The following is a 9754-nucleotide window of genomic DNA, read 5'->3' on the forward strand; positions in this document are numbered from 1 at the left end:
CCTCATGCTCTATTGCTGAAATTTTTTGGAGTCGGGTCTCACGTACGCAATCACTCTCAGCATCGGAACTGGGTTTGAGAGAGATTTCTATGTCAAGTGGCATTAGTCTAGGATACCAGCGTAAAACGAGAATGGCATATTCCTATTAAGGATTGGTATTATGTTGTTAAACTGGTCTCTGTGAATACGTCTTATGCTGTTGTATCTTCCTGTGTAGGATACTCGGAGTTTAGATAATAACTTGTAAATAGACTCACAGATGCAACAGTTTTACACGATCCTACTTAAGTATAAGTACGACAATAATTGCTTCTTAAATTGTCGTCTCGTTGGCAGGGGCATAGTAACGAATCCATGTTGTACCAAGCACGCCTATTACTCTTATTAAATCGTGCGGCGTGAAAAAAATCACCAAAAAAAGTTTATAAGCCGTTACTGACCCATTCCGAACTTCATATTCTTGCGCCTCATCACGACAACTTTCTTCAATTGAGATTTCGGTGGTTGCGTTTACTAGCTAGATCCCATAACAGTGCAATATGTCGCCAGCTCTTGTGACTCTTCATCTGCGTGCCGAGTCGAAGCCACTTGAGCACCGATCTGCTCTGACGCCTACTACTGCGAAGCAGCTTATCGATGCTGGATTTAATGTCATAGTTGAGCGCTCTAGTCAGCGCGTGTTTGACGATGCTGAATTCGAAGCGTAAGACACATTCGTTAGATATATAGTAATTGAAAGAACCTGGCTAAGTTCGATGTAGCATTGGTGCGCCTCTTGTAGACGAATTCAGCTGGCCTTCAGCACCCAAGGACGAACTAATTATCGGTCTGAAGGAGCTTCCCGAGGAGTCCTTCCCTCTTGTGCACGAGCACATTCAGTTTGCTCACTGCTACAAGAACCAAGCTGGCTGGAAAGACGTCTTGAGCCGATACCACAACGGCAACGGTACTCTGTACGACATTGAGTTCTTGACGGACGATCAGGGTCGTCGCGTCGCCGCGTTCGGCTTCCACGCCGGATTTGCCGGGGCGGCTATAGGATTGCTCAACTGGGCGTGGCAACTTGAGCACGAGGAGCCTTTGTCTGAGGTTGAGTGGTACCCTAACGAGGCTGCGCTTGTTGCGGACGTGAAGAAGGCTGTTGAGAGCGCTGTTTCGCGAACTGGCGTGAAGCTCCCCTCTGTTCTCGTCATTGGCGCGCTCGGCCGATGTGGCTCTGGTGCGGTGGATCTCATCCGCAAGGTCGGCTTGCCAGAGGAGAATATCATCAAGTGGGATATGGCTGAGACGGCGAAGGGTGGTCCGTTCGAGGAAATTGTGCAATCTGACGTCTTTATTAACTGCATTTACCTCTCCAAGCAAATCCCTCCGTTTGTCACCATGGAGACTCTGAACACCTCGGAGCGTAAGCTATCGGTCATTGTCGATGTATCAGCAGATACCACGAACCCGTTCAACCCTGTACCTGTTTACACCGTTGCCACAACATTCAAGGAGCCCACTGTGCCAGTGGAGCTAGAAAATGGACCCAGGCTCTCGGTTATCTCGATCGATCATCTCCCTAGCATGTTGCCTCGTGAGGCCAGCGAAGCGTTCTCCGCCGCATTGATGCCCTCGCTGTTGGAGCTTCCTGATCGCGAGAATGCTAGAGTTTGGAAGGAGGCTAAGGAGTTGTACAAAAACCATGTTGCGCGATTGTGAGCAGAGCCGCTTGATTCGATGCGCTACTGGGGTATTTGCGTTTGCAAAAGCGTTTTGTTATTGTTATGGGTGGGTTGTAGAGTAAAATCAGTAATGGTTTGTTTAGACAACATGGTTTTCTATTTCTAATAGAATTTGCTAGAAGCGTAATCGTGAATGAACTCATAAAACATGCGAAGATACAAACAAAACTGCCACTAGCATACCAAAGGAAGTAACGACAAACAGAAACGGCGTACATTACAGAACCAAAGACAAGGTTTCCACTATTGCCAGCCAGCTACTATATCACAGTCTAGAGTAACCACTCATAGTATACCGTAAAAATCCATGAGCATAATAACGATTTACAGGAAATACTCCGACCTCTGACTCCGTTGGGGCATAAGACGTGTGTCATCATTAACTGCATTGAAAATGACAAATTCGGGTTTCAAATTATCGTCGCTGAGCCTCATGATACTTGCGACGTTACCGCACCTGTAGCAGTAATTTGGCGCTGACCAGACTGTGACGACAGATTTTTGCTCAAAGTGGTATTTGAAACCTTCTTGGACTAGTTGATGCGCTCGGGCGACTAATTGCAAACCATTGACGTGATTGAACTAGACATGTCAGCCAAGTGTCACAAGACGAATGGAAAAGGCCGGAGCATACCTCTGCGGCAACCTTCGCTCCGAAAATCCAGCCAGCTCCTCTAGGTGAGACACCCCATGTATCAACGTCATCCGGATCCGACCACACGAGATCGCAAAACGCACCCTCCTGTGGAATCTCCTGCGCACGAGCAACAACTCGAATCTGATCCAGCGTGCGGATCTCTGGACTCAGACCGCCGTGCACGCACAGAATCCGGCCGTCGATAATGGCTGCGAGAGCTAGGAAGTCGAAAACTTGGCAGCAATACTGCCACACGCTTGCACCACCATATTTGTTATGGCATTCCTCTGTAAATTATTAGATGCTGTGAAACAGACGAGGGAAGCAAAGTACATACCATAAAACCCATAGACTTGTGTAATTTGTCGGGACTCGTGATTACCGCGAACAAGTGTTAATCGCTGCGGATACCTGCTAAGATTAGCAACGGACATTGCAATTGTCATAGCTGCTAATGTTAACAACTTACTTGGCTTTCAGGCACATCAACAAAGTGAATGTTTCTAAACTGAAATACCCTCGGTCAACGAAATCGCCCTACAGTGCATTAGTATCTACTTCATAGCATGTAAATTACTGCATACCAAAAAGACGTAGTTGACGCTGTCGGGTAGGCCACCTCCAACTCTGTATAGTTCCAGCAGGTCGTGAAATTGACCGTGAATATCTGCCAATCATGTGAGAATCTGCTCAAATAAATTCTAACCGCAAGTACTCTGATCCGACATGTAACGTACCACTATAATGATGTTAGCAAAAATCACGACGACACACCGAGCACAAGCGCCAGTACATACCCACAGACTGTCACCGGTGTGCTGACTGGCTGAATATTCGACTCTACATCACCATTAGTCAGAGCCATCGCAATTTCCGGCTAACTTTTTTGCAGCAGAGGCGAGCCCCGGTATTCCATTTCCAATAAGCCCGAAATATATCGACTACCAACATACCCTCCATTAGTAATTCCTTCACCATCTCACATAATTGCTTCATCTCATTCTCGGGAAGATATTGACATTTCTTGGTAATCTCCAGCCATTCGTCCGGACCTCGCGCCATTGTGACTTAATGTTATATAGGAAAATGTGGTAAATTCCTTGGAGCGGTGACGTGACGTAGGCAAGGCCGCGTGCACAAATTGCGATGTGCGAATAGGCAATCTACGATTCTGCACCACTGTAGAAAATACCGAGCTTAATCTGCGGTCTATTGTTATTATCTGCGCGTGAGACGCAGGATGGTAGGTCGCCGGTGAGTTGCTTATATATGTAATGTTAGACCGCCAAGTTGCTGGGTTGTAGTTCGATGCGGTTGTGTTCCTCACGCACAGGTTGTCTTAGCCCTTACCCACACAAGCTCATCATGATGACCCCAATTCCACATCTGAAGCTTGCTGTCGCTGAGCAGTCGGCCAAGCGAGTTTTCTGAATAGGACACCTAGGTGATCGATATATGTCGGATCTATTTGAGAGAGAGTTTTTCTAAGCCCTCGGTCTCTGAAGAATTAACACCTCCGGACGATACCTGACTGCTATTCATGGCAACCAGAAAGATTCTCATCGCGCGGCCGCAAGCTACAGAGCCATCGTCAAATTCTCAGCCTGAATCATCAACGCCAAGTAGATCCGGAGCTACAAGCAGATCAGCATCGGCGACAAGAGGCGGCCGATCTCGGGCCGGATCAATTACTACCGGGCAGGTTCAGCAGCAACAAAAGCGAGATGCGAATGTGAAAACAAAGTTCGTGATTAGGAGGATACCGCCGTTATATTCCGAAGCCGAGTTTAAAGCTGTGACTGCAGAGTATATAAATCCGAAAACTGTAGAGTGGAGTTACTACGTTCAGGGGAAAGTGCATAGGAGGTACGCTATATTATAGAAATGATAATGACACGTGTGACTAACGGCGAAATAGTAAATCTGCGCCAACGACATATTCACGAGCCTATGCGAAATTTAAGGATCTGGAGTCGTTAATTGCGTTTAACAAAGCATTTGGAGGAAAGGTCGTGAAAGATACGAAAGGCAACGAGAGTGCGATGCAAATCGAGTTTGCGCCCTTCGAGAAGATTCCGAAAATAAAAGTCAAGAAAGATGCAAGACAGGATACCATAGATAATGGTTAGCATGTTGTTGGATAAGGGAAAGATACATACTGATAATTTTGCAGATCCCGAATTTCTTGCCTTTCAAGAGTCGTTGTCGGCTCCGCAAGTCCCTGCTGCACCTCCAGTTCCTTTGACCGAGTCTGGAGAAGGGTCGACCGGAGTGCAGACGACGCCGTTAATTGAATATCTCCGAACGATGAAGTTGGTTAAGAAATCGAGCGGCGGGTCCGCTTCAAGATCAGGCAAGAAGGAGAAAGAGAAAGGGAGCAAGGAAAAGAAGAAACGGGAAAAGAGCAAGAAGAATAAGGGATCCGAGAAGGGAGCAGAAAGGGATATGCCTGATGCAGCAGCAGATACTCTCTCTAATTCAGCGTCTCCTCAATCGGGATCTGCAGAATCTGGCACTGTTGCTTCGTCGAGTGGCGAGAAAGTTAATGCTGGTAAAGAGAGTAGGCATCGGAGTCGAGGAGGCCGAGACAAGAAAAGGAAGGACCCACAATCTCTACAGTCTGTACCGGCCCCTAAACCGAAGATCTTGACCCCGCAGTCTTCGGCAGCCGGCGTACAAAACGTGTCGGTCCAAGCTACATCAAGCCGGCCTCCAGCTCCTGCGCCTCTGGTACTTCCAGCGCCAATAGCTACTCTTCCTCAACTCACGGCTAGGACACCATCTCAACAAGCTCCGAAGGACCCAACGCCTGCCGGCATAGGGGCGCCTCGTGGGAAAGTGAGCGACGCATCTGCGCCTGGTAATGAAAAGTCACAGTCGCGGCATCGGAGAGGAGGGGGCGGGCGGGGTGGAAAGGCAGACGGTAAGAGCAGTAAGCCGTCTAACAATGGGACTACATCTGCTGCTCCAGCAGAACAAGGGAGTGCCACAACGTCAGGGCTGGATGGACCTAGTGGAGCAAGTGGAGGAGTCGGACGTAGTAGTCATCGCGGAGGTAGACGGCGTCACGGAAGTAATCGTGGCAGTAGCGACGGTGCCGGCGGTGGCGGCCCACCATCGACATCATGACATCCTTCCTGCCAGAGGTAATGTTCAAATTGTGTATAGGCATATACCTGATTGTTGCATCTTGCGTGCGTGAGCGTTTAAGATCACTGCTGTAGCTGGATATGTAATTTAAATTTGCTATGCATCGACTTATTTATTATTTTTCAAGGATTGCAAACGATTGGTTGATTGCATTGTAGATATGTTTTGTAGTATAAATTTTATTGTCGATTTGGTCCATTTAGTTGATGTGAAGGACCCAGTATAAAAGTTGCGCCGTTTCGAGAGTTGCATGGGCCGCGCAAGCACAAGAGCGGGTTAGGGTCTGTATCGCCACAGGCTAACCACGACAAGATGACGATTGTGGCGGTGCCTCGGATGCCATCGGGGCTGTGCCACCCCGCCTAGTTCCATATATACGTTCGATTACCACTTGCTTCAACAAGACGTCCTCTCTTTCCGATCTGCCGTCCTACGCATAGGTCCAAGCGTACAATGTCTGCTGCTGAATACCACAACCAGAAGTCGAGTGTAAGTGCTATTCCTGTTCTTTGAACAATTATGGGCATGATATTCTGACACCATCTATTAGTACGACAACTACGGTCCTCCCCCCGGTCCTCCACCGGGACAAGGTCCGTCTGACAGAGGCTTCGCGAACAACTCGTATCCGCAGCAGCCGCAGCAAGCTTACGGAGGGCAGTACTACCAGGGCGGTGGATATCCCCAACAAGGGTCGCCATATATGGGCCAGGGGCAGGGCGGATACTATCCTCCCCCGCAGCAGCAAGGTGGCTACTATCCTCCCCAGCAGCAGGGCGGATACCCTCCTCAGGGCGGCCCAGTCTACGTCCAGCAGCCGCAGCGAAAGGACGATAACATGGATTGCTTGATGGGATGTTGCGCAGCGCTGTGCGTATGCTGTGCGCTCGACGCCTTGTGCTAGGCGGTCGTCAGTCGTCTTGCGGAGTAATAGGAATAATAACGAAAATGTTCCACGATGGAGTTTGGATAGTCTGTTGAGGAAGCATATTATGTATATTTTATTCTTATCTATTTCATATAGGCGAAGCTGTAATGCCACTTTTGCGCTTGATTTGTTCCATTTGATTGACTTCTGTAACAATAGCTGCTTCTTCATGCTTATGTTCATGTTCATTAATACATACGGCGTTCCATATGTAAATTTTGATAGATACACCTATAAATAAATACACATTCGTGGTTGTCCGTAAGGTGCGCCTTCGAAGAAAACGTGTTCGTACCAATTAGAGTTGTGACTTGTGATCTGCCTTCATCGTTGCGAACCGGCAGGAAGCCAGCCTTCGACTGCCCCTCGAGAGTATCATTGCTTCCAAAAGCATATCGTGTTTGGACATTCACCAATTATTTACATATAGGTGTCGATTTTTCCGCCATGTCACACCTTACTACGCCGGCGGTTGTCATGGGTAAGTGGGATTGTCTTTTCAAGGGCGGTGTTTGGAGGAATAGCACGGATGTTGCGGTTGGTTGAGATAATGACATCCATGGGATGATCGTGGACTGTATGGATTATACTAATCGGTCGCGACTTATGTATAGACAAGTATGCGAATTATTTAAGATAATTACCCATGGCTAAGTACAATCGGATGCAATCGGGCGGGGAACACGTAATGGTGATTTTATCGTGTGATCATTACTAACACTGTACGCAGCGGTACCGGTCTGACAAAGCTCGGCTTTGCTGGTAACGACTCACCATCGTTCATTTTCCCTACCGTTATTGCGACTCGTCAGGCATCTGGTTCGGGATCTGGGCGTCCGCCGCCACCGTCAAAGCCGTCGTTTTTGACAGGCGCTGGTGGTATTTCGTCGGCTGGCGGCGGCAATCTGTCGCAAAAGCGAGGAACAGAGGATTTGGATTTCTTCATCGGCGATGAGGCGCTCAACGCTGCCAATGGTCCCGGTATGTAAAGATTCCGTCGAATATGACAATGATCGTTAGCTGATAATGGATAGGTTACGGATTGAACTATCCCATCCGCCACGGCCAAATCGAGAACTGGGATCACATGGAACGTTTCTGGGAAAACTCGATCTTCAAGTACCTCCGCTGCGAGCCCGAGGACCACTACTTCTTATTGACTGAGCCGCCACTCAATCCGCCAGAAAACCGCGAGCTGACAGCCGAAATCATGTTCGAGTCGTTCAATTGCGCTGGTCTGTACATCGCTGTGCAGGCAGTGCTAGCCCTTGCTGCCTCGTGGACGTCGAGTAAAGTCCAGGACCGGTCGCTTACTGGTACTGTTATTGATAGTGGTGATGGTGTTACTCATGTTATTCCTGTCGCTGAGGGATACGTTATTGCCTCGGCTATAAAAAATATTCCCATTGCTGGTCGAGATATTACGTATTTTGTACAGAGTTTGTTGCGAGACCGCAACGAGCCTGATTCCAGTTTGAGAACCGCGGAGAAGATTAAAGAGGTGCGTAACGTTATTATATTCAGTGGTATGGGATACGTTATTAACGGCTGTAGGAATTTTGCTATGTGTGCCCCGATATCGTTAAAGAGTTCAACAGGTTTGACCGAGAACCTGAGCGTTTCCAAAAGTACCTCGTCGACCAAGGTCTCGGCAGGAAGGTCTCTGTCGATGTAGGCTACGAACGTTTCCTCGCTCCCGAGATCTTCTTTAATCCCGAAATCGCGTCGTCTGACTTCTTGACGCCACTTCCGGAGGTAGTCGACACAGTAATCCAGACGAGTCCTATCGACGTGCGTCGTGGATTGTACAAAAATATCGTCTTGTCGGGCGGTTCAACTATGTTCCGAGACTTTGGCCGCAGACTCCAGCGAGACATTAAGCATTTAGTTGACGCGCGTATCCATCGGAGCGAGGAACTTTCTGGCGCACGATCGGGAGGCGTCGACGTGCAGGTTATCAGTCATAAGAAACAGAGAAACGCAGTTTGGTTTGGTGGCTCCTTGCTCGCGCAGACTGTGTGTCCACCATTTCACTTTGAATTTATTCGCTTACATACTAACCATATTCGTATAGGGTGAATTCCGGAGCTATTGCCACACGAAGCAAGACTACGACGAATACGGTCCTGGAATTGTTCGAAATTTCTCGCTATTCAATGTGCCTTAAATGGCGGCTGAAGTCGGCGTGATGCTCGAGTATGTGAAGTATGTATGTTTTGTCATAGATGAATGATGAATAAAATTCGATGTAACTATAAGCTTTGATTGCTTGGCATTTATGAGGGAATGTAGAACGAGTACTATTGGACGAAATTGTCAAGAAGTAGTCTATGTACAAGAAATGCCGGCCCATAGAGTAATTATAGTTGCATATATACACCCGACAACCAATCACCGCTGTCAAACTGAAACTAAAACCAAATCGAATATCTCATACATTCGTAATCCAGACCATGGTATTGTAAAACGTCACATTGCTCCTTGCTGTTGCTTTTGCATTTCCTATGTTCGTGTTAGCCTTCTGACCGTTTCCCTAAGATAAAATAACAAAAACAAATTCGGCGTACAGTTCCGATGACTTTGATAGTCTGAAAAAATTTGCCGATGCATCGGTCAACGCAGTTCGATTCGCCCTTGTTGAGGTCACCGTCGGAGTAATAGTTCGGGACGCACTTCTCGAGACAAACTAGCGAGGCCCTGCACATCATTAGTTCGTATTCTCCAACACAAGAGATCCTGCCATTCGTAGATATCCTGCATCACATGGATCACATGGATGCTACGGCACTGTGAGGAAGGAAATATGCAACGGCCTTACTTGTCCTTCATTTGCTGAATCATTAGCATTTCACCCTTGATGCCATTGATTTTGTTTTCGTCATATCCCGTAGCGGGAGGACGGCCCATTCCAAGGAAAGACATATTTTATAAATATAGCTAATTGAATAATGGAGGCTAATGGGCGCTTAATGTAAGTGAGGATATATGTGTTGCGTATATGGAGAGATTTTGTGAGCGACAAAGAAAAATATAATTTTCGCGATGCGGAGAAAGTGCTCTGGCGTTGTGATGTCCTTTTGGTCCGTGATGTACTCCAACATTGATGTAAGTACGGCAGAACGAAATGAGCAGAGAATATACATAAAGTCAATTATGGACAGCTAGACACTTAGAAGACTAAGAGTAAAAGTGGTATGCTTTCTATTCTTATTTTTGTTACACGACGTTGGCCTAGGGATGTGAATTCCTAGATCCCCGGGATTCTAATGATGAGATCACCTCGCGGCAGACGAACATCTTTGTTCGTATGTGCCA

At 47.5% G+C, this 9754-nt stretch overlaps 6 protein-coding genes across 6 annotated transcripts; 4 read left to right on the forward strand and 2 right to left on the reverse strand.

The window, feature by feature from the left end:
* Nucleotides 1-447: 447 nt before the first annotated feature.
* Nucleotides 448-2002, forward strand: V1508DRAFT_383912 (uncharacterized protein). Its single transcript, XM_066937757.1, has 2 exons — nt 448-703; nt 762-2002. The coding sequence occupies exons 1-2, from the start codon at nt 540-542 to the stop codon at nt 1699-1701; spliced, it is 1104 nt and encodes a 367-aa protein (XP_066796943.1). The 5' UTR covers nt 448-539; the 3' UTR covers nt 1702-2002.
* V1508DRAFT_414202 (Metallo-dependent phosphatase-like protein) lies at nt 1796-3718 on the reverse strand. The gene is made up of 7 exons (XM_066939893.1): nt 3315-3718; nt 3163-3201; nt 2946-3028; nt 2831-2898; nt 2699-2772; nt 2359-2648; nt 1796-2306 (listed from the first exon to the last, which is right to left on the reverse strand). The coding sequence occupies exons 1-7, from the start codon at nt 3421-3423 to the stop codon at nt 2049-2051; spliced, it is 921 nt and encodes a 306-aa protein (XP_066796944.1). The 5' UTR covers nt 3424-3718; the 3' UTR covers nt 1796-2048.
* Nucleotides 3719-3901: 183 nt separating this feature from the next.
* On the forward strand, nt 3902-4490 carry V1508DRAFT_352018 (Smg-4/UPF3 family-domain-containing protein; the record flags this gene model as incomplete). Its single annotated transcript, XM_066936838.1, has 2 exons — nt 3902-4227; nt 4280-4490. The coding sequence occupies 2 exons, from the start codon at nt 3902-3904 to the stop codon at nt 4488-4490; spliced, it is 537 nt and encodes a 178-aa protein (XP_066796945.1).
* A 1474-nt stretch (nt 4491-5964) lies between these two features.
* On the forward strand, nt 5965-6415 carry V1508DRAFT_431593 (uncharacterized protein; the record flags this gene model as incomplete). The annotated part of the gene is made up of 2 exons (XM_066941932.1): nt 5965-6000; nt 6062-6415. The coding sequence occupies 2 exons, from the start codon at nt 5965-5967 to the stop codon at nt 6413-6415; spliced, it is 390 nt and encodes a 129-aa protein (XP_066796946.1).
* Nucleotides 6416-6726: 311 nt separating this feature from the next.
* On the forward strand, nt 6727-8824 carry V1508DRAFT_414209 (actin family). The gene is made up of 5 exons (XM_066939894.1): nt 6727-6924; nt 7170-7420; nt 7474-7940; nt 7994-8455; nt 8514-8824. Exons 1-5 carry the CDS (start codon nt 6887-6889, stop codon nt 8604-8606), a joined length of 1311 nt encoding a protein of 436 aa, XP_066796947.1. The 5' UTR covers nt 6727-6886; the 3' UTR covers nt 8607-8824.
* V1508DRAFT_414211 (uncharacterized protein) lies at nt 8674-9541 on the reverse strand. Its single transcript, XM_066939895.1, has 3 exons — nt 9258-9541; nt 9007-9136; nt 8674-8941 (listed from the first exon to the last, which is right to left on the reverse strand). Exons 1-3 carry the CDS (start codon nt 9359-9361, stop codon nt 8909-8911), a joined length of 267 nt encoding a protein of 88 aa, XP_066796948.1. The 5' UTR covers nt 9362-9541; the 3' UTR covers nt 8674-8908.
* Between the last annotated feature and the right edge of the window lie 213 nt (nt 9542-9754).

The sequence above is a fragment of the Lipomyces doorenjongii genome (assembly GCF_038497915.1).
Source record: "Lipomyces doorenjongii strain NRRL Y-27504 unplaced genomic scaffold V1508scaffold_14, whole genome shotgun sequence".
NCBI classification, from domain to species: domain Eukaryota; kingdom Fungi; phylum Ascomycota; class Lipomycetes; order Lipomycetales; family Lipomycetaceae; genus Lipomyces; species Lipomyces doorenjongii.

What these genes read in the sequence shown, in the direction of transcription:
- V1508DRAFT_414209 (XM_066939894.1), top strand. Translation starts at nt 6,887, where the DNA reads ATGTCACACCTTACTACGCCGGCGGTTGTCATGGGTAA. An exon ending in CCGGCGGTTGTCATGGGTAA is followed by an intron (nt 6,925 to 7,169) that starts GTGGGATTGTCT and finishes CACTGTACGCAG; the next exon opens with CGGTACCGGTCTGACAAAGC. An exon ending in CCGCGGAGAAGATTAAAGAG is followed by an intron (nt 7,941 to 7,993) that starts GTGCGTAACGTT and finishes TAACGGCTGTAG; the next exon opens with GAATTTTGCTATGTGTGCCC.
- V1508DRAFT_414211 (XM_066939895.1), bottom strand. Translation starts at nt 9,361, where the DNA reads ATGTCTTTCCTTGGAATGGGCCGTCCTCCCGCTACGGGATATGACGAA. An exon ending in ATTCAGCAAATGAAGGACAA is followed by an intron (nt 9,137 to 9,257) that starts GTAAGGCCGTTG and finishes AATGATGTGCAG; the next exon opens with GGCCTCGCTAGTTTGTCTCG. An exon ending in CTATCAAAGTCATCGGAACT is followed by an intron (nt 8,942 to 9,006) that starts GTACGCCGAATT and finishes ACACGAACATAG; the next exon opens with GAAATGCAAAAGCAACAGCA.
- V1508DRAFT_414202 (XM_066939893.1), bottom strand. Translation starts at nt 3,423, where the DNA reads ATGGCGCGAGGTCCGGACGAATGGCTGGAGATTACCAAGAAATGTCAA. An exon ending in GAAGGAATTACTAATGGAGG is followed by an intron (nt 3,202 to 3,314) that starts GTATGTTGGTAG and finishes ATGGTGATGTAG; the next exon opens with AGTCGAATATTCAGCCAGTC. An exon ending in CAGCACACCGGTGACAGTCT is followed by an intron (nt 3,029 to 3,162) that starts GTGGGTATGTAC and finishes CATGATTGGCAG; the next exon opens with ATATTCACGGTCAATTTCAC.
- V1508DRAFT_383912 (XM_066937757.1), top strand. Translation starts at nt 540, where the DNA reads ATGTCGCCAGCTCTTGTGACTCTTCATCTGCGTGCCGAGTCGAAGCCA. An exon ending in GACGATGCTGAATTCGAAGC is followed by an intron (nt 704 to 761) that starts GTAAGACACATT and finishes AGTTCGATGTAG; the next exon opens with CATTGGTGCGCCTCTTGTAG.